At 36.5% G+C, this 23,683-nt stretch overlaps 1 protein-coding gene across 1 annotated transcript; it reads left to right on the forward strand.

The window, feature by feature from the left end:
- LOC109228840 (cytochrome P450 CYP72A219-like) lies at positions 15,115–21,428 on the forward strand. The gene is made up of 5 exons (XM_019394070.1): positions 15,115–15,484; positions 17,432–17,649; positions 18,054–18,298; positions 18,894–19,278; positions 20,809–21,428. Exons 1-5 carry the CDS (start codon positions 15,214–15,216, stop codon positions 21,232–21,234), a joined length of 1,545 nt encoding a protein of 514 aa, XP_019249615.1. The 5' UTR covers positions 15,115–15,213; the 3' UTR covers positions 21,235–21,428.

Genomic DNA, 23,683 nt, shown 5'->3' on the forward strand with positions numbered 1-23,683 from the left:
GCATTGTTTCTTTGACCTTGATAATTGTTGACATATTGCACTTCTTCTTCCTGCTCATTGAACGAACCACTTGGTCATACTCACTATCATCTTGCATGAATTGTTCCGGACGACTTTACATTTGTTGACCTTTTTGCCATCTCTTGTTCATCATCACATTCACACCTTCCATCGCATTCACTTGTTTTGGCCCTTGAACTTGTTGAAGCTGAGCTTTGGCCAATTGGTTCATTGTAGTTGTCAACTCGGTGATAGCTTGCCCATGATTATGTAGTTCTTTGTGTAGGTGAATGACATTTGGGTCACCTTGAGGAACATTGGCTCTACTTTGCCATGCCGATGAGGTATCCGCCATCTCATCCAAAATGTCAAAAGCTTCTACCACACCTTGATTTGTTGTGTTGATCCCCCTGTAGAAGGTTTGTTGGATCGTGGCCTCGGTCATATCATTATTCGGTCACTCTTTAACCATGGTACGATATCTTTCCCAAATCTCGTGCAATGGCTCATTCGGTTCTTGCTTGAATGCAAGACTCTCATCTCGTAGTGTTGCCATATGCCCCGGAGAGAAGAATATGGCAATGAATTTCTCCGCCAACTCATCCTATGTATGGATGGAATGATTGGGCAATCTCTCTAACCAGTCCAATGCCTTTTCCCGTAGAGAAAAGGGAAATAGCCTCAACCTCAGCACGTCCTCGGAGACATTGGTTTGCTTGCTCCCCCAACAAGTATCGGCGAACCCTTTGAGATACTTGTAAGCATTTTGACTCAGAGCCCCGCTGAAGAATTCCCATTTCTCAAGTAGTGTAAGCATCAAATTGGTGATTTGGAAGTTGCCCACCCTAATGCGTGGCGGGACTGTAGCACTTTCATAACCCTCGTTCAGCAACACCAGGTGTGCTGCCACTCTTGGTGGAGGTGGGGAGGGACGAGAACATTATCATGAGGCAGTCGTCCTCGCCTGTGTGCTTGAAGTTTGGGAAGAACCTCATCTCCTTGGTCATCGTCCACTTCCTCCCCAATGGCATAATTCCCAATGGGCTCGTTGTTGAGAGCCATTCTCGTCCTTTAATCAATTCAAAAACAAAGTTAGTGACTTGGAAGGAAAAAAAGACAAGTCACACAAAAACCTAGATATATAGCTAAATCCGTTTAACTTTCCGGCAACGGCGCCAAAAATTGATGTTGCCCAAACTCACACCACAAATATAGGTAGTGAGGCGGTCGAAGCAATAATAAAACCCAACTCAAGTCGGGTTCGAATCCACAGGGAGTTAGAATTGGTATTAGGTATATATTTAGTGTAATTGTATGATGGGCCTCAAATTACACTTCCACATTCTTGTTTGTTGTTTCTAGTTCTACTTTAAGCTATTGATTGCAATTATAAAACTAGAAGACAATATTTTTGGTTTTGATTGTTTTTCAAATGATAAAAAATCTAGGGCCGTGACTTCCACCTAGGTGGTTACCTAATGGGTTGTAAACTCTAGGACAAGTTTGATTGGTCAGGGTTGTAATATAGCAATCACACGCAATTACCCACTCTATACCTCTCAGTAGTTTGAGTGATTTTGCCCAATTTGGCTTTCTCAAGTCCAAATGGGTATTGCACAAAATAAGTGATATATGGTCAAGTCAGGTCTTACTATCTCTAGATTTGACCCTTTAATTGGGGCTATTAATTTCTTGAGTTCACCCCAATTTCTTGTTAGCCAAGCTTTCCTAGACTTAGTCTCTCTTTCTCAAGTAGAGATTAAGTCAATTATGCATGAATCAATGTTTGCAACCATTGATTCGTGAATTCAAGCAAGAAATAGGCTAAATATCACTAACGCAATCACAAACAGGCCCTAAATCAAACACCCATTAAGTACCCATACTAGGTTTGGGCCACAACCCTAGCTATAAATGTAGCTACTCATGAAAAATGAAGAAATTAAGATAGAATGCATAATAATTGATTAGGGAAAGAAATCTAATGTTTAGAAGCTAATGTAGTACAATATTGCTCAAAATAGTAAAGAAAAATGGCTCAGGTGCTCTACACTGATACAACTTAACCTAAAAATGACATAAGTTCTATTTATACTAAGTTAAAAATATCTAACAAAATTTCCCCTGCAGAGGTTTTGCGGCCGCAAAATTATGTGTGCGGTCCGCACTTTGAGCTTGACTGGTCAAGTGGGCCTTCTGCGGTCGCATAAAAGTAGGATGCGGCCGCACTTCATTTGATTGTGCGGACCGCACATTTCTGAGTGCGGCCGCACACTTGAACTTGGACTGGAACACGGCTCTCTGATTCTTCTCTTCTGCGGACCGCATAATTGTGAGTGCGACCGCTCTTGTTATCCTGTGACTGCACAATTATGATGCGGTCCATGTATCTTCAGCCTACCCAAAAACCAACTCTCTGAATCTCCTCTTCTGCGGCCACATTATAATTGTGCGGTACGCACACTCTGAAGGAAATCTGATAGTGCTCTTTCAATGTTTTGCGGCCGCATACAGTATTTTGTGGTCCGTACTATAAGCCTCTTTGCCTTGTTTTGGTCCTTGTCCAATTTCGACTCCTTTATGTGTTGATTTTGACTTCTTTGGCTTATTTTCCAATATTCCTGTATGAAAGCACATTTCATTAGTTCTCGGGAATATCTTTAAGCATTTTTGAGCTAAAACGCATCTAAAAGAGAGCAAATAAGCGGTCAAAATCTCTACTTATCAGGGTGCGCCCCTGTTGTTTGTGAAGAAGAAAGATGGATCGATGAGGATGTGTATAGATTATCGGCAGTTGAACAAATTCACCATCAAGAACAAGTATCCAATGCCAAGGATTGATGACTTATTTGATGAGCTTTAGGGTGCCAAGGTGTTTTCGAAGATTGATTTGAGGTCTGTCTACCATTAGTTGAGGATTAGGGCATCCGATGTCCCTAAGACAGCTTTTCGGACTCGATATGGGCATTATGAGTTTTTAGTGATGTCATTTGGGCTGACAAACGCCCCAGTAGCATTTATGGATTTGATGAACAGGGTATTCAAGCCCTATCTGGATTACTTTGTGATTGTGTTTATTGATGATATCTTGATCTACTCCTGCAGCCAAGAGGAGCACGAGGATCATCTTTGGATCATACTTCACACTTTGAGAGACAGCCAGTTATATGCTAAGTTTTCAAAATGCGAGTTTTGGTTGGACTCGGTCGCTTTCTTGGGGCACGTTGTATCAACAGAAGGCATTCAGGTGGATCCTAAGAAGATTGAGGCAGTTCAGAACTGGCCTAGGCCCATTTCATCCACAGAGATCAGGAGTTTCTTGGGTTTGGCAGGTTATTACCGTCGGTTTGTGGAGAGGTTCTCATCTATAGCAGCCCCGTTGACCAGGTTGACCCAGAAGGGTACCCCGTTCAGATGGTTGAACAAGTGTGAGGTGAGCTTTTAGAAGCTCAAGACTGCTTTGACTACGACACCAGTGTTGGTATTGCCCACAGGCTCGGGATCTTATACGGTATATTGTGATGCATCTCGTACTGGACTTGGTGCGGTATTGATGCATGATGGCAAGGTAATTGCATATGCTTCACGGCAGCTGAAGTTTCACGAGATGAATTACCCTGTTCATGACTTAGAGCTTGCAGCCATTGTTCATGCGCTGAAGATTTGGATGCACTATCTTTACGGCGTGTCGTGCGAGGTATTCACAGATCATCAGAGCATGAAATATTTGTTCAAACAAAAGGAACTCAATTTGAGTTAGAGGAGGTGGTTGGAGCTATTGAAAAGATTATGATATCACCATCTTGTATCATCCCGGGAAGGCCAGCGTGGTGGCCGATGCTTTGAGTAGGAAGTCAGTGAGTAAGGGCAGCCTTGCGTACATTCCAGTTGGCGAGAGACTGCTTGCATTAGATGTTTAGGCATTGGCCAATCAGTTCGTGAGGTTGGATATTTCTGAGCCTAGTCGTGTTCTAGCTTGTACAATCGCTCGGTCTTTATTGTTTGAGCGCATCAGGGAACGTCAATATGATGATCCTCATTTACTTGTCCTTAGGGACACGGTGCGGCATGGTGATGCCAAGCAGGTTACTGTTGGAGATGATGGAGTTTTGAGGATGCAGGGTCGTGTTTGTGTGCCTAATGTGGATGGACTTCGTGAGTTGATTCTAGAGGAGGCCCATAGTTCCCCGTATTCTATTCATCGGGGCACCTCCAAGATGTATCAGGACTTGCGGCAGCATTATTGGTAGAGAAGCATGAGGAAGGATATAGTTGCATATGTAGCTCGGTGTCTAAATTGTCAGCAGGTAAAGTACGAGCATCAGAGACCTGGTGGTTTGCTTCAGAAGTTAGAGATTCCTGAGTGGAAATGGGAGCGTATCACTATGGATTTCGTTATTGGACTCCCACAGACTCAGAGGAAGTTCGACGTAGTTTGGATCATTGTGGACAGGCTGACCAAGTCAGCGCATTTCATTCCAGTGGCTGTTACCTATTCTTTAGAGCGGTTGGCTGAGATTTACATCCGTGAGATCATTCGTCTTCATAGTGTGCCCGTGTCTATCATTTCTGATCGAGGTATGCAGTGCACCTCGCACTTCTGGAGGGCAGTACAGTGTGGGTTAGGCACACAGGTTGAGTTGAGCACAACATTTTATCCTCAGGCGGACGGACAGTCCGAGCGCACTATTCAGATATTGGAGGATATGCTTCGCGCTTGTGTTATAGACTTTGGGGGCTCTTAGGATCAGTTCTTGCCACTTGCGGAGTTTGCCTACAACAACAGCCACCAGTCGAGCATTCAGATAGCTCCCTATGAGGCAGTATACGGTAGGCGGTGCCGATCGCCAGTTGGATAGTTCGAGCCGGGGGAGGCTCGATTGTTGGGTACAGATTTGGTACAGGATGCCTTGGATAAGGTCAAGATTATTCAGGATCGACTTCGCACAGCCTGGTCCAGGTAGAAGATTTACGCCGACTATAGAGCTCGTGATGTTGTATTCATGGTCGGGGAGCGGGTGTTGCTCCGGGTTTCACCCATGAAGGGTGTGATGAGGTTCGGAAAGAAGGGCAAGTTGAGCCCTAGGTACCTCAGACCTTTTGAGATTCTTCAGAGAGTGGGAGAGGTGGCTTACAAGCTCGCATTGCCACCCAGTCTATCAGCAGTTCATCTGGTATTCCATGTGTCCATGCTCCGGAAGTATCACGGCGATCCGTCCCACGTGCTACATTTTAGCTCTGTCTAGTTAGACAAGGATTTGACTTATGAGGAGGAGCCGGTGGCTATTCTAGCCTGACAGGTTCATCAGTTGAGGTTGAAGAGTTATCCTTCAGTTCGAGTGCAGTGAAGAGGTCAGCCCGTCGAGGCAACTACTTGGGAGTTCGAGTCGGACATGCGGAGTAGATATCCCCATTTTTTCACCAGTCCAGGTACTTTTTTATGTCCGTTCGAGGACGAATGATTATTTTAGAGGTGGAGAATATGATGAACCGATAGGTCATCTTATGTTTTAGAACCCAATTCTATGTTTCAATGCCTTAGATACCTCATTTTAGCCCTCCTCGATTTGCGTGCACAGTCCGGACGTGTTTCCGGAGAGCTTTTATGTTAAAAATCGAGAAAATATAAAAAATTTGCCTTAAAATCCATTTGAGTTGTTTCGATCAATGTTTTAAACAAACGGACCCGGATTCGTATTTTGATGGCCCCGGTGTGTCCGTATCGTGATTTGGGACTTAGTCGTATGCCCGGAATTGAATTCGGAAATCCCTAGCCCGAGTTATCGGACTTTGTTGAAATTTGAAAGTTAAAGACTTAATGAATTTGAAATGTTTAACCAATGGTTCACTTTTTGGATATCGGGTCGGTATTTTGGTTCCGGAACCTGGTATAGGTCCAATACTCTTGTCTGTCAAATTTGGTGAGAAACAGAGTGGGTTTGACGTGATTCAGACGCCCGGTTGTGAAAATAGAAGTTTCTAAGTTTTCTTGAAAATTTCATTTAATTTGGTGTTCAATTCAGTGTTCTTGTTTCACTGTTTCTTTTCTTTCAAAACATTTGTATTTCTTTCAGACTCTATTTGTAGTAAATTCTAGAAGCTCGTGAGTTGTGACTCCAGATCCGCGTTGTAGTAGATATTGGGCTTTTATGTTATTCCGAACTTTATTTTATTTCATTTTGACTTTATCTATTGAAATTGAAAGAAATTGATGGTTCTCTAATGTTGACTTGCCTAGGAAGTGAAATGTTAGGCGTTATCACAGTCCCAAAGGTGGGAATTCCGAATTGTGACATATATACTAAAATAATTTCCTTCATCCTTCTATGTTTGATTTGGACGTACTATAGGAAGACAAAGTAGGAACTTTTTATAATACTAGAATTATTAGGGATAAGAGTATTTTGAACAATGTTATCGTGGGTACGAGTGCTTCCTATGGCTCTTGTTTGAACTCTAGCAGTGCTTCTAATCGCACTTTTGTCCGTAATGATGTCTAACTACTATTTATAATATTTCCGTTTACTACAACAAACGGGTAGTAATTGGTGCAACCACGTTATACAACTTCATTGAATTTGTTCGAAGATACCTAGACATCCCTTGGATCTTTCTATAGTTTCAATCCGGGAAGGCATCCTTAAAAACATAGAGCCCCAAAAAACATCGAATGGGGTTTAAAAAAGCTTAAATAAAGAAATACATATGATCTTAAAATATCATTTTTAATGTACTATTCTACAGTTTTTACTGCATGGTCCAGCTGCACAGTGATAGTACAAACTTTTATTTATTCCCCCACCATGTGTTATTTCGAACCCTCTTCCAACAACAAAACCACAATTCTTGCACATTTCTTAAACTCCGAAGTCTGTGGTATAGGTGAGAACTCCACATTAATTAAGTGTACAAAAGTTAAATAAGAATGGTCCCCGTCCTATTGGCCTTAGGCATAACATGATGCTTTAACGTTGTTGCATTAATTAACTGAAAGCATATTCTAAATATAAGTATAGCTATGAAATAATGGTGATAGTGATAATATATTTTTTAGGAACAGGATGCTAAACGTTAAGTTAAGGTAAAGAATAATATTAGTATCTTTTTATTTTTATTTTTATAAGTGACCATATTTATACTCCATGTTTTTGTAAAAGAAAAAAAAAAGTAAACAGCTATTGGATGGAACTGTATTCTCAAGGCATTATATCCCCCCTTTTTTTCTTTCCATTGTCCTCATTTTGTGGTCGCAATTAAAAGGAAGGAATATGTATAAATAATTTTGTTTACCTTGGAAATACGAGTAACAATTAAATTTGATTTGTGGTTTTAAAGATATGTGATTTAGTTCAATACCAATTAATAATCAAGAAGTATGAAGTATAAATGAAAGAAATAAGTGAATCAAACCAGTGTACTCAAGCAGTTTCGACCTCGAGCTTAGTGACCTCGAGATGAACCAAGAACAATAAAGAAGGAACAATATAAAGAGAAAAGACAAGTCTGATGAACAATGAGCCAGAAAAGTAAGATAATATATTCTTTGCTAATGATTAAATATCTTTACAAATGATTGGGGTCCCCTTTATATAATAGGGGAGCCCTAAATAAGGTACATTCCTATTTAAAGTAAGGAATCTTATTGGGACAGATGTCTAACCGCCTAGTACCGATTTGTACAATTCTATTCCGGGATTTGCGCCATAATTTTGGGGACGTGGCAGGAATCTTGCTCATTCTGTTACGAATCCATAACGGCATTATTTCGAAGTCGAGCATACTCGGCTTCGGTATCCATCATGCTTCAATCTTTTGGCACTGCACCCTATTTTCGAGCTCGAATCTGGTCCATCGGGCTCGAACTCGACCTTGCCTGAACTCGGTCTTAAGGCGACCCCTCGAGCCTATAGATCGAAGGCATATGATTTTGACCGTATACAAATACCATCAAATTTAATTATATGCAAACTTCTATATAGAGATGGAAAGTGAAAATTCACGAATGTCCAGAAGGGTTTCTGCTGATCTAATCTGCTGGAATATCTCAAGAGCTTTTTTGTACGTAGACATTTTGAAGTTTAGGATTCTTACAAGATCAAAGGGGTTAAATGAAATTTACTCTTATTATAAAGAAAAAATGTCACAAGAGAGCACATGGTGACCCATGTAAAAGATTGATCAATCTCACTCCTAATTTTTTTTATATTCGTACGGGTTTATTATTTCTTGAAATTTTACTGGTTTTTACACATATATAATTTGATTTTCTGTGCAAAATATTGGCTTGGATTGATCCCGCAACACAGAGGGTGCATCCGCCGTAGACCAAATAGAAGAAGAGATTAAAAAAAGTCAACTCATAAAGTGCCTTCTTTTTTTTTGTTGTTTGGGTAGCTTTACTAGAGTACCGCCCCGTGAATAAAACGTTCATATCGGCTAAATGAATATAACTTATAAAATTAGTCATGTTATAAAATATATAGTAAATGTGGGTGTCCACTACTCCCACTACTTTAATCCATAATGTAAATAACCTCCCACTACTTATCACCATTATGATTGTAACTCCCACACCTCCATAACCCCTCCCCATGATCTTTCCTCATGATCTCAATTGTTAATGTCATATTTAAGACAATCACTTTGTAACCTTCATATGTAATAGTATAAATAGAGGCATGAAATGTGAGATGTAATATACTTGAACACTTGATGAAATAAGAAAGTTATCTATTCTTCTCTTATTCTACTTATCTTCTTGTTTTATATTGTTAATTTGAGCTACATTTCTTAACACGTTATCAGCACGAAGTTGAGCTCTTTTCGTTGTTCAGGTATATTTGTTCATTTTATTTTCTTCGTTGTATATTTTGATTTTATGATTAGTATCTTTAATATGCAGTTTTATAATTTCTCACATCTCTAGATATGTGTAAAAATAAAGAATTCTATGTTTCTTTATTTTAAGTTATTTGTATGATTGTCATGTGAAAGTTGCTAATTTTTATGTTAATAGAATTAATTGAGAGAAAAATGCTTATTTTATGTTGTTCGAGATTTGAAATTGTGTTAAAGTTAGAAGACATTTTTGTTCTAGTTAACATCAAAGATATACTAATAATTTGAAGAAACAAATAGTATTCTTTTCTATGCAATTATCACTTTAGTGTATATAGATCACAAATTTGATATTATGTCAATTTTTAAGATTTTTTTACGCTATTATCCTAATGATTTCCAATTATTTATCATCTTTGATAGTTTTCACTATGTCGAATTTGTCAAAGCTTGAGTTTGTGGCACTTGACATTTCTGGAAAGAATTACCTATCATGGGTTCTTGATGCTGAGATTCACTTAGCCGCTAAAGGCCTTGGTAACACCATTACTCAGGGTAATGGCATCAAGCCAAGACAAAGCGAAGGCCATGATTTTCCTTCGTCATCATTTGGATGAAGGTTTGAAGGTTGAATATTTGACAGTAAAATATCCACTTGAATTGTGGACTAGCCTGAAGGAAAGGTATGATCACCTTAAGGCTACGGTATTGCCAAGGACTCGATATGAGTGGATGCACCTCCGGTTGCAAGATTTTAAGACCGTAAGTGAGTATAACTCTGTTGTAATAACTTCCCAATTGAAATTATGAGGGGATGTTATGAATGATGAGGATTTGTTGGAAAAGACTATTACGACTTTTCATGCCTCAAATATGGTATTAAAGCAGCAATACCGTGAAAGGGATTTTAAAAAGTATTCTGAATTGATCTCATGCCTTCTGGTGACAGAGCAAAATAATACCCTTTTTGCTGAAAAATCATGAAGCCCGTCCCATAGGGTCAGCTCCGCTTCCTGAAGCGAATATGGCAGCTAGACGTGATAAGTCTGAAAAAAGACAGAATAATAATCATGGCCATATGAATGTACATGAGCATGGCAATGGTAAGAGACAATATAATAGTCTTCATCATGGTGGTCATGGCAAACGAGAGAACAATATGGGTTCTCAAAACAATCTTCAAGAGGCAAAAGCGGTATCGCTGTGGCATGAAAGGTCATTGGAAAATTAAATGCCGTGCACCCGGGCATTTTGTCAGGCTTTATCAAAACTCCATCAAAATAAAGGCAAACAATGTTGGAGCATTTTCTGCTAATGCCCCAGTGGAGTCTCACTTGACCTTTAAAAATGGTTTTGAGGCAGGGCCTTCAAACAAAAATGATGACAATGCCGAGGCAAATCTTGCTTTGAATGATGATAATTTTCAAGGCCTCGATGATCTTACTCATTTGGAAGTTGAAGATTTCTTTGGAGGTCAAAACTGAAGTTTGATCATTTTACTGGGGAATGCAATTATGTTGTTATTTTTATTTTTAGTGTTTTTGTCTCGTCTAAAGTTGTTTTTATTTTCAAGTAGTACTTAAGTTGTCTTATGTTGTCATTGGTGATGTTAGTTTTTCCGTATTTATCATGATGTACTTTAATTTTTTTATGAAGAAAATAAAATTCCCCAATCTTCAATTGGATCCAAGATGAGTAATGAAGATTTATGTCTTTGGATAGTGCTACAACTCACACAATATTAACAGAAAAGAAATTTTTCTCTTATTTGGTTATGAAAAAGGCCTATGTTAATATAGTATCTGGTAGTACAAAGTTGATTGAGGGCTCTGGTAGAGCGGCCTTATTACTACCTGGAGGAACGACATTAACTATTGAAAATGCATTGTATTGTGTAAGTCTCAAAGAAACTTATTGAGTTTCAAAGATATTCTCCAAAATGGCTACCACGTTGAGACATCAAACGAAGGAAATGTTGAATACCTTTATATTACTACAATAAAAGCGGGGAAAAAATATGTTCACGAAAAATTACCCGCGTTTTCTTCTGGATTGTACCACACAAACATTGGTGTGGTTGAATCACATGCCATAGTAAACAAAAGGTTTACTATGGCATAATGATTTTATCATTTGGCATGACCGGTTGAGCCATCCCGGTTCTAACATGACGCGCAGAATAATAGAGAATTTAAATGGGCACACACTGAAGAACAAGAAGATTCTTCAATTTAAGGAATTCTCTTGTGCTGCTTGTTCTCAAGGAAAATTAGTTATTAAACCATCAGCAACTAAAGTTGGGATTGAATCCCCTGCTTTCTGGAACGTATACAGGGTGTTATATGTGGGCCTATACACCCTCCATGTGGACCATTCAAGTATTTTATGGTCTTGATAGAAGCATCTACAAGATGGTCACATGTGTGTTTATTGTCACTCGTAATATGGCATTTGCGAGATTGTTGGCCCAATAATAAGGTTAAGTGCACAATTTCCAGATTATGCAATTAAGACAATTCGTCTTGATAATGCTGGTGAATTTACATCTCAGGCCTTTATTGATTATTGTATGGCCGCTGGAATACAAGTTGAGCATCCGGTTGCTCATGTTCATACTCAAAATGGTCTAACAGAATCATTGATTAAACGCCTCCAATTAATAGCTAGACCATTTCTAATGAGGACAAAACTTTCCCTTTTAGTGTGAGGACATGCTATTTTGCATGCAGCAGCACTTGTGCGCATAAAACCAACCAGTTATCATGAAGTCTCCCCTTTACAGTTGGCTTTTGGTTAGGAGCCAAATATTTCCCATCTAAATTTTTTTGGATGTGCGGTATATGTTCCAATTGCTCCACCACAACGCACAAAGATGGGTCCCCAAAGAAGGTTGGGAGTATATGTTGGTTATGAATCTCCTTCTATTATTAAATATCTAGAGCCTATGACAGGAGATTTGTTTACATCCAGATTTGTTGATTGTCATTTTGATGAATCAATTTTTCCAACATTGGGGGGGGGGGGGGGAATAAACAGCTGGAAAAAGAGATAGATTGGAACGTATTATCTCTATCAAAAGATCATTTATATGCAAAATATTGCAAATCAATTGCGAGATGCATTTACATAACCAACAAAACTTTGACAATATTGTTAGAATAAACAAATCTATCAATGATTCTCTTGTAATATATTACTAATTGCATTCCAATGTCTCCATATCGAATTAAAGTTAAATCTTGCTAGTATAGCGACATACTCAAGGTTAAAGAAACATAAGTGCACTCATTGCACTAAGACACAAAAATAAATCATATATGTCATACATGGATTGTTGAAGCTTTATTTAACAAAATTTTCGCATATCAAGTTTTTCATGTATTTTCATATTAAAACCTGAAAACAATTTCATCCACCACAAGAGAACCTGTCTCCATATAACTAATGCCAGGATATTTACGAAAAATCGTGTGTCACAAGTCGTCTTTATGTCTATCGACTTGATTTTTCATTTCACTTTTTGCACAATGGACTATCCGTCCAATTTCATATTTTTCAGGTGAAGTCAAATTTCATTGCGCATTTTTCATTTGGCCAATCATTTATCTGTCCAAATTTCATGACAGATTTAAGCTAAAGATCCTCGTCAATATTAATAATATTGAGTGCTACATTATATTAACAACATCGTCGGCGATCATTTTACAACGGTTCCATAAAGATCCATTTCGGCCTCAAGAAAATGATGAAGAGCTCGTTGGTGATGGAAGTCCATATCTTAGTGCAATTGGGGCACTGATGTATCTTGCCAACAATACCCGACCAGATATTGCTTTTGCAGTATTCTTATTAGCAAGATTCAGCTCCTCCCCAACAAGAAGACATTGGAATGGTGTTAAGCATATATTTAGATATCTTCGGGGAACTATAGATATGGGATTGTTTTATTCTAATGAATTCAAGTCAGAAATGATTGGCTATGCCGATGCAGGTTATTTGTCTGATCCACATAAAGCCCGATCTCAAACAGGATATTTGTTTACATATGGAGGTACAACTATATCATGGCGTTCGATGAAACAAACAATAGCTGCCACATCTTCAAATCATGCTGAGATAATAGCCATTCATGAAGCTAGCCGGGAATGTGTTTGGTTGAGATCAATGACTCAACATATTCAGGAAATGCGTGGCTTACTTATGAAAAAGGATAATCCAACTACACTATATGAAGACAATGCTGCTTGTATTGCTCAACTAAAAGGAGGATACATCAAAGGAGACAGAACAAAGCACATTTCACCAAAGTTCTCTTTCACGCATGATCTTCAACAAAATGGTGAAATTAATGTTCAACAGATTTGTTCATGTGAAAATTTGGCTGATTTGTTCACTAAGGCATTACCATCCTCAACATTTGAGAAGTTGAGACAGAAGATTGGAATGCGGCGTATTCGAGAAATAAAGTGATGTTTTCGTGAGGGGGAGTAAGATACGCGATGTACTCTTTTTCCCTTAGCCTACATTTTGTCCCACTGGGTTTTCCTGGTAAGGTTTTTACGAGGCAGCAAATAAAGCGTATTACAGATATGTGTACTTTTTTTCCTTCACTAAAATTTTTTTCCCACATGGTTTTTCTTATTAAGGTTTTAACGAGGCATATTATCTATTTTTGGACATCCAAAGGGGTGTGTTATAAAATATTTAGTAAATGTGGATGCCCACTACTCCCACTACTTTCACCCATGATGTAAATAACCTCCCACTACTAATCACCATTATGATTGTACCTACCACACCTCCATAACCCTTCCCCATGATCTTCCCCCATGATCTCAATTGTTAATGTCAAATTTTAGACCATTATTTTGTAACCTTCATATGTAATAGTATAAATAGAGGCATGAAATGTGAAATGTAATATACTTGAACACTTGATGAAATAAGAAAGTTATCTATTCTTCTCTTATTCTACTTATCTTCTTATTTTATATTGTTACTTTGAGCTACATTTCTTAACAAGTCATGTATTTTAAACTATTGTAACCAGGTCACCTGTCTTGTTTTGGGGGTTACTAACTCCACATCTAATAGCCTGTTTGGCCAAGCTGTAAGAAATAGCTTATTTTGAGCGTTTTTTATCAAAAGTATTTTTCTCAAAAGTACTTTTGGTGAGAAACAGTTTCTGTTTGACTAATTAATTTGAAAAACACTTTTGAGCAACAATTAGTGTTTGGCCAAGCTTTTAAAAACTACTTCTAAGTATATTTTTCTCAAAAGTGCTTTTCAAAAAAGTGCTTTTGGAGAGAAACTACTTTTTTCTGCTTCTGATTCTCCACAAAAGCACTTCCTTTTTTTTTTCCAAAAGCTTGGCCGAACAATTCAACTTTGAAAAAAAAGCACTTTTTAAATAAAAAAAAAAGATGCTTCTAGAATAGGAGAAGCTTAGCCAAATAGGCTATAATTATCTTTTAAACAATTTGATAGTGTAAGTTTTTTATTACACTATCGTTGTATAGAAGTTAGTTAAATCTCAAATACTAATCTGGAGATGATACTAGCTAGAATGGCATGAGTAATGCAGTGCATGCAACCCGATTTAATTCTTAAAAAGTCTAACTTAATTAAATAATTGTAAAGCATTTGCGCTGCCTCTCAACAACCAGCAGATCTAAACTAGGCAAAACACTAGGGAGAAAATCAAACGCATGTGAGTGATTTGCTACATTTTCTCGGAGTCAACTCTATACTGTTAATATTGATCACCTGCGCCTCATTGCCCAAACACAATTGTATAAAGCTTTGTAATATTGTGATGCTAAAAAACTCAGCAACTTGAACTCGTTATTGATAGACAACCATGCACATTAGTTGATTGACAGCAGAAAATTAAATGAAAAACTTGAAAATTTAAGTACGGAGTTTTCAGAAAACTTGAACGGGCAGTTATAGCATTTTACATGTATATATTTAGCTTTTGTTTCAAACATCGTGTCCGATCAAAGGGAAGTTAATTTCAAAGCGTACAAGATGCGCTGTCCTTGAGAAGGCTCAAAATATATAGAACTAGAATGGCCTAGTACTGATATATTTTGTGATAATGGGCTATAGGTAGCTAGCTAGGTAGCTACAAGCATTTAAACCATTAATTTTTCTAAACATTAGTGGTCCATAGAGTGTGAAAGTTATTCCACAGAATCACTACAGTGCAAGCAATAAAACATGGCCATAGACCAATATTGAAACTTGCCCTCCTTCTTCTTCTCCCCTATATATAAATGTTATCAATATCACACATAAACTCATCTTCTCCTTCTCAATTAGCTTTTTTTTTTCTTTTTCTTCAACAAGATTTGCTCCTCCATTTCTTCATAAATGAAAATAGTTGCAATCTTGTTTTCGGCGATTGTTATTGCCTTAGTGATATGGGGGTGGAAAATGGTGAATTGGGTATGGTTGAGACCAAGAAAACAAGAGAAGTTCTTTAGGAAGCAAGGCATGAATGGACATCCTTATAGAACACTATATGGAGACACAAAGGAGATGGCTGACTTGACCAAAGAAGCCAAGTTTGAACCCATTAAACTCACTGATGATATTCTCCCTCGAGTCTTCCCTTTCTACCATCTTATTCTGAACAAATACGGTAAGTTAAGTTGCTTTTAGATCTTCATACATATTCCCATACTACTTCACAATTCAAAGTGGTGATTTGATTTTGTGAGTGTTTTTTAGAGAGTCTAAGTTTTTATGCACTAACGTTCTAAAATGATTAAAAAAAATTTACATTGCGAGTGTATATTACTTAAATTCTTTATTTTAGAAATTAAAAAGTGATAATATCAGATTTGGTTTAAAAAATAAAAATTCTTTAGGCAAAATACAATATCTTTCAAGCTAATAAGCTACTTAAGAAAGAAACTAAAGAAAGAAAAGAATTGATTAGCCGATTGACTGAAATAAGTTATATCTGTTAATCGAAAAGTGTATAAAATATGTATATTTTTTTTGTATATTATACACATACATACAAAAAAAAATATTGTACCGGTTTTTATTTTTTAGAACCTAAAAATATATCTCTCAAAATTTCTTTCTCTTCAAATGGGATGTATGCAATAAGGTGGAAAACAATAAGAGGGTCTCATTTGGAAAATCAATACTATGATTTTGAGAAATGACAGTGATGTCAAAATGGCGATTCTTGTGATGGAAAAGAGTTGCGTAACGGTTACTACTTGAATATGGAAATGATAAGTCAGTGAGTTTTAACCGTACATGTTAATATAAGAGGTCAATCGATCGATCAGTTAATAAGGACTGGCCCTATATGGTTTATGTGCATTGAGGTCCTAATTTTCTTCTAAAAATATTTTTACTCTCTAACCAAACACTAGAAAATATTTTTCACTTACCAACCAAACAAGGCAAAATAAGTGATAAAACAACTTTTTTTTTAAGAAAATATTTTCCATGGAAAATATTTTCTTTCGTACCAAATACACCCTTAGTTCAAAATAGCTGCCGGACTAATTTGCAGAGAGTATAAAATATAAAGGTTATACTAAAAAAATGAGAAGAAAAAATAAAGGACATATCTCCATGTAATAATGCAAAAATAAAGGGACAATTTTCCATTGGAACGCTTATTTAATTTCCCTTTTTTTTGTTCTGACTGTGAATAAGGAACACTTCTATATCTAATGATAAAAAATGTTGCTCGAGAACAAACATGCATCATGCATGTACTGTAGGATGAATCGCGTTATTCTGTAATGAAAATAGGGAACTTGCTGGATAATTTGTTATTTCTGCGTGTTTTCCGGTAGGCAGACGGATTTTAGCTCGAAATCGGATCTGTGTCTGTGATTTGTGGTCCTCTAATTTCATCGAATCATCGATCGTCTTTGTTTGTGGTCCATTTAATTTAATTCCTGTTTTTATATCGTTAGGGTTCAACGATCATGATTCTTAACCTAGTGCTGTAGCAAAAATCTAGGATCGCCAATGGCTGAGTTATGCTTGTTGACTTAGAGTTTAAGTTTTATGTACCAACATTGTTAAATATGTATAATTTAAATCATTTTACTTGTATATGACGGGCATAGTTTTTTTTTCTTTTTCAAATGATTGAAACCCCCTGGAAATGTACCGTGCACAAGGGAACTACCGTGCACAAGGTTCCCACACTGAAATAATTTGGAAATATTTTGTAGAAAAGAAGAAGAGAAAGTAGTAAAAGGAATAATATAAAGGGTTTTGATATTCTCAAATGCAGATTTATCGTAAAGGAAAAAACAAGAAGATTCCGCACTATTTGAGGTTGTAAGAGAAAGTACAAGGCTCTATTCTACTAATTTAGTTTTGAATACGACGTTGAATTAGACATTTCGTGTCCAAATCTTTCTCACATGTGAATAAGCTGTACTGTACTGGCTCTGACTGTACATTATTTGATCATAGTCAATTTGCTTGATCTAGCTTTAAATTATAATGATATATGAAATAGGAAAAAAAGGAAAAATTCTCAGAGTTACTATGTACTTATGTTTATTCATTAAGCAGCACTAATATTAAAGTGGCTGAATTACAGGTAACCACTGTTTCGCATGGATAGGTCCAGAACCCAGGATTTTCGTAATGGAACCAGAACTCATTAAGGAAATAGTAACCAACAACACCATCTTCAAAAAACCAAAACCAGCCCCACTTGTCCAGCTTCTTGTTAGTGGCATCTCAAGCTATGAGGACGAGAAATGGGCTAAGCACAGAAAAATTCTTAACACTGCTTTTTATGCCGAGAAGTTGAAGGTAAATATTTCTTTTTACTATTTCCACTAAACCAATTAAATTACGTACAGTTGTGATGGAGTGGTAACTACCCGTCAACCTTAACGAGAGGTCTCGAGATTAAACCGTGGGAATGGATCGGAGTTGTCTTTAAGAGGAGACACTTTACCTCCCAAAATGAGACTTTACGATATACTGATTAGTCGGCCCCCAAAGCGAGTACCACGCCAGACATGAAACGAGAAACGGAAAAATCAATTACATTAATGTAGATATATTTATACTAAGTTCTACCCCAACTAGATACTACTCCTACTTATTTATTAATCTAAATTTTAAATCTGCCTCTGCTATAGATTTCGATGGGGATATATAAATCTTCTAAATACATTCTTTTTCTGAAATGGTGCTTTGAAAATTAATAGTGTATGCTGCCGGCAATGCACACAAGCTGTGAGGATATGATTAACAAGTGGGAAATTCTACTCTCCGAAAATAAATCGTGCGAATTGGACGTGCATCCATATTTTGAAGATTTAACAAGTGATGTGATTTCAAGAACAGCATTTGGAAGTTGTTATGCAGAAGGAACAAGAATATTTCATCTTCAAAAAGAACTAGCTGAACTCACACGTCAAGCTTTCCAGTCTGTGTACATTCCTGGGTGGAGGTATATATAAGGATTTAATTATACTTACTGCTCCATATTTTACACTATCAGTATATTTTAATAAGTGGTTGCCAATTATCTGCCTCATTTATCAAGTTATTGATCTCACTTATTAGAGTCTGATTTCAACATCAGGTTACCTAATAGATAACACATGTAACTCCAATAATAAGTGGAACGAGTTATTTGTAAAATAAGACAAGTAACATATTACAACAGTTAAACTATATATGCTGCCAATATAAAAATTGATTAACTCACTTATAAGAGTTTAACTTCAATATTAGGTCACCTAAAAAGATAACACATGAAACTCGCTAATAAGTAAAATGAATTATTTGTTAAATAAGACAAGTAACAGTTATATAATTGTACTGCCAGTATAAATATTGTTTGACAGTTGCGATATATACAACACACTGTCTGTAATATCTGTCGTTTTCATGTAATTTATCTTTTAAATGACGTTATAGTGTAAAAATTCTTTTATAGTGCGAGTATGCAGAAGTTAAACTCATGCTAAACGAGAAGTAACAGAAATTTTTGGGGATTTTCTCCAAATATTTCCGCTACTTAGCTGATGTGATTTGCACAGGTATTTACCAACAAGAACAAATAGAAGAATGAAAGCCATTGACAATGAACTTAGAGATATTTTAAGGAAGATTGTGAGCAAGAGAGAAAGAGCAATGAAAGTGGGAGGAGCAAGTGATGAGGAGGACTTGTTGGGTATTTTACTAAAGTCTAATTTGAAGGAAATCGAAGAAGGTGGAAGCAAGTTTGGTATGACAACTGATGAAGTGATAGAAGAATGCAAAGTCTTCTATTTTGCTGGCCAAGAGAGCTCTTCAAATTTACTCGTTTGGACTATGGTTTTATTAAGTGCGCACCAAACTTGGCAAGCTCGTGCAAGAGAAGAGGTTCAGCAAGTCTTCCAGAACAATAAACCAGATTTTGAAGGGTTAAGCCGTCTCAAAATTGTGAGTTATTAAACACTAACAAGAGCTTATTTCCTATCTTTCCTGTTGAAAACACAAATAAGTAGGTAATAAAAGTGTGCTCTCTCCTTAATATCTTAAACTTTTAGATAATAACATAGAATAATAATCCATAAAAAAAAAAAAATCAGGTTAGCAACGTGACAGGTGTAATCAAGACATAATTAAACTTTTAAAAGTGTGCTCTCTCGTTAATATATCTTAAACTTTTAGATCATAACATAGAATAATAATCCATAAGAAGAAAAAAAATCAAGTCAGCAACGTGACAGGTGTAATCAGGATATAATTAAACTTTTAAATGGGATAATTATACACAATACACACTTCAACATTTCGAGTTATTCTTTTAAGGGGTTAGGGGTGGTTAAACAATAAGAAAGATCAAGAATTAAGCAAAATGTAACGTGCAGATCAAAATGGCTACTATAACATAGGAAAGGATTTAAATAATGTAAAGAAGAGAAGATCACAGAGGACCTTGAGCTCGAGTTTGAGCTGCCATGGAGAAGGAGCAGAAGCTTCGAGATAGAGAGAGAACTGAAAGAGGGGAACTTCTGGAAAATGAATTCTATCATTCTTTGTTCACCACAATGAGTACACATATACATGAGTGGGGTCCTCCACTTACAACATGGACCACTAACTAAATGCCAACTAACTGACGGCTAAGCTAGACTAACATTTAACTAATAAGTAGCTGAGCTAAGCTAACTAACAGTGAGGGAGAAATATAAATAAAATGCACATAGCTCAACAAGTAACTTATATACATACTAAAAGAATTTTTGCATTATCACTATATTTTTACCCTGCATTTTTAAGTTACCGAGTTTGGATTATTATAGACAGTTACTTGTTGTCGTGGACTACCTTAACCTGATGGTGAAAAAGTATTTCCACAGTTAATGCACAGAAGATAAATTCTATTGGAAAATTCACTTTTAACTGTCAAATAATTGGATATAATTAACAAGAAACTATAAATAAAATATTATAATCTACACTATGTGCATTGAGAATATACAAATGTTTACACTATAAGATTAAGTTGACCTGTAATAACAGCTAACTGCTTATAACAGCTAAATTTTGTTACCTAAAATAAAGCAGATAACTTGTTATAATATGTTAACTATATATCATCAATATCTTTTGCACATTCATTATTTATGCACTTAACTAACTACACCGCTAACTAGTATACACTTCCATTAGGGTATACTCCCTCCATTCCAATTTATGTGAACTTGTTTGACTGGGCACGAAGTTTAAGAAAAAATGAAGACTATTGGAATGTGTGGTCCTAAACAAGTCAAAAAGGGGTCTAGAGTATTTGTGTGGTTATAAAAGCTTCTCATTAAGGGTAGAATTGTAAGTTTAACCTAAATTGTTTCCAAATTTAGAAAGGGGTCATTCTTTTTGAAACGGACCAAAAAGGAAATAGGTTCACATAAACTGGAACGGAGGGAGTAGTATATTGAATTACTAACAAATCTTATTGATAAACAGGTGAGTATGATCCTGAATGAGGTTCTAAGGTTATATCCACCAGCACCATATTTCGTACGAAAAGCATACAAAGAGACAAAGCTAGGAAATATGAGTATCCCTCCTGAAGTGATCCTTGTAATACCAACAATATTTGTTCATCATAATCCAGAATTATGGGGTGATGATGTTAAGGAATTCAAACCAGAGAGATTTGCTGAGGGAATTGCAACAGCAACAAACAACAGACTTTGTTTCTTGCCTTTCAGTTGGGGTCCTCGTATTTGCATTGGTAATAATTTTGCAATTATGGAAACTAAGATTGCCTTAGCAATGATCCTTCAACGTTTTGCTTTCGAGCTTTCTCCATCTTACACTCATGCACCTACTTATGTCGTCACTCTTCGACCTCAGTGTGGTGCTCACTTAATCTTGCAAAAATTATAGTCCTTAATCTGGATTTGCCATTATTTAGTGCCTAATAAATATTTCTCTATCATTATTTTCCAACTTTCATGCTGTAATCTTCATTTGTTTTAGTTTTGTATGTTTATTTATTTATCTTTTATTTTGGAATGTCTTTTTCGCCATCCAGTTTGAACAGTGCTCAGTAATAGAAACGACCTCCTGAGTTGTGCTTACAATTATTGGTTCTTTTTTGCAGCCTAACTAGCTCTCATGTCTGTTAGTTTACTTAGGTAGGTATGTATAATTTTCAGAACTTCTAAAGGGTACAGTGCAGCAGCCGAACCAGGATTTTCAACAAAAGAAATACAAAATAGAAAGAATTGAACATTTGGATAAGTAAGGGAATTCAATTACCTCTACTATATATGCATAAAAAATATTTTTGACTTTGTATATGTAGTGTTATTTTCAAACGATGAATCCTCTTCCGCCACTTTAGCTCCGCTCATGGTACAGTTGCGCGAGATACTGTGAAGAAAGCACAAAAACTTAATTAATTAATTTTCCACCACTGGCTTTATTTTTACATATATCATGTACTCTACCGTACATGTAATTGAATGAAAATAATTTACATCTCCTAACTTTACTTTATAAATTAAACTGCTCTTCCAACTTTGGACAACTAGACATTCTCCTTCTCCTATCTTAGTTGAGTCTCCAAAAATACTGTTATAAAATAAAAAGTGTAAAGTAAAGAAATCGAAGACAAGTACAAAGAGAGATAGGTATATTATTCAACTTTCAACTGATGTACATAATGAACAGAAAACTCCTCTATTTATAGAAAAAAGGAAGCAGCTACGAGGCTTTTCAGGAAGCAGCTGTGAAGCTTTTCTAGAGCTGCTTGTAAGTTGTATGCATAAGCTGCTCGCAACCTGCCTGTTTAATAAGAAGCTGCTGCAAATCATTTTCTTGAGTTGCTTGCAACCTGCCTCCATCAGCTGCTCGTAGATAAACTTCAACAAAGTACTAAATGGATAATCTTCTTGAGGAAGATTATCTATAGCGGAGTAATAAATGGACATCCATAATATAATAGTTTCATAACACTCCCCCTTGGATGTTCATTAAAAGATAATGTGCCTCGTCAAAATCTTACTAGGAAAAACCCAGTGGAAAAAATCATAGTGAAGAAAAAAGAGTACACATATTTAGTAATATGTATTTCCAGCTGCCTCATTAAAAACCTTACAAGAAAAACCACATGGGAAAAACCTTAGTAAGGGAGAAAGAGTACAACGCGTATTTTACTCCCACTGATGAAAACCTTGTTTCAAATATTTGAGTCTCCGCATTCCAATCTTCGTGTATACCATCTTCTCAAAAATTGAAGTTGGCAAAGATTTAGTGAACAAATCTGCCAGATTGTCACTTGAACGGATTTGTTGCACATCAATATCATCATTTTCCTAAAGATCATGTGTGTAGAATAATTTTGGTGAAATGTACTTCGTTCTATCTCCTTTTATAAATCCTCCCTTCAATTGGGCTATGCATGCAACATTGTCTTCGTATAGAATTTGTGGATCTTTAATCACATTCCAAACCACATTTTTCTCGAATAAAATGAATCACTAATCTCAACCATACGCATTCTCTACTTGCTTCATGAATAGATATTATCTCAGCATGATTTGAAGAAGTAGTAACAATAGATTGCTTTGTGGAGCGCCATGATATGACAATACCTCCACATGTAAACACGTATCTGGTTTGAGATCGAGCTTATGGGGATCAGATAAATAACCCGCATCTGCATAACCAACAAGATCTGCACTACCTTTGTTAGCATAAAATAAATCCATATCAAGAGTTTCCTTTAAATATCACAATCTATGCTTAATCCCGTTCCAATGTCTTCGTGTAGGAGAAGAGTTATATCATGCAAATAAATTAACCGAAAATGCTATGTTAGGCCCTGTAGCATTAGCAAAATATATAGGTGCACCAATTGCATTGAGATAGGGTATTTCATGACCAAGGAGTTCCTCATCCTCTTCTGGAGGTCGGAGCGGGTCCTTATTCACTTCAAGTGATCGAACAATCATTGGTGTACTTAATGGGTGCGCTTTGTCCATGTAAAAGCGTTTAAAGACCCTTTCTATATAGGCAGATTGATGGATAACGATCCCATCTTCTAATTGGCAGACCAAGACAAAGTTTTGTTTTTCCAAGATCTCGTATTCTTTCTTAAGATATTCAATTGCCTTTTGGAGCTGTTCTGGAGTTCCAACAAGATTTATGTCATCAATATAAACAGCAAGTATAACAAATTCTGATGTCATTTTCTTTATAAAAATACATGGAAAAATAACATCATTTATGTAGCCCTCTTTCAGCAAATATTCACTAAGGCGATTATACCACAAGCGCCCAGACTGCTTTAAATCGTACAAAGACCTTTGTAATCTGATCAAGTACATTT

The sequence above is a fragment of the Nicotiana attenuata genome, chromosome 7, assembly GCF_001879085.1.
Source record: "Nicotiana attenuata strain UT chromosome 7, NIATTr2, whole genome shotgun sequence".
In the NCBI taxonomy this organism is placed as follows: domain Eukaryota; kingdom Viridiplantae; phylum Streptophyta; class Magnoliopsida; order Solanales; family Solanaceae; genus Nicotiana; species Nicotiana attenuata.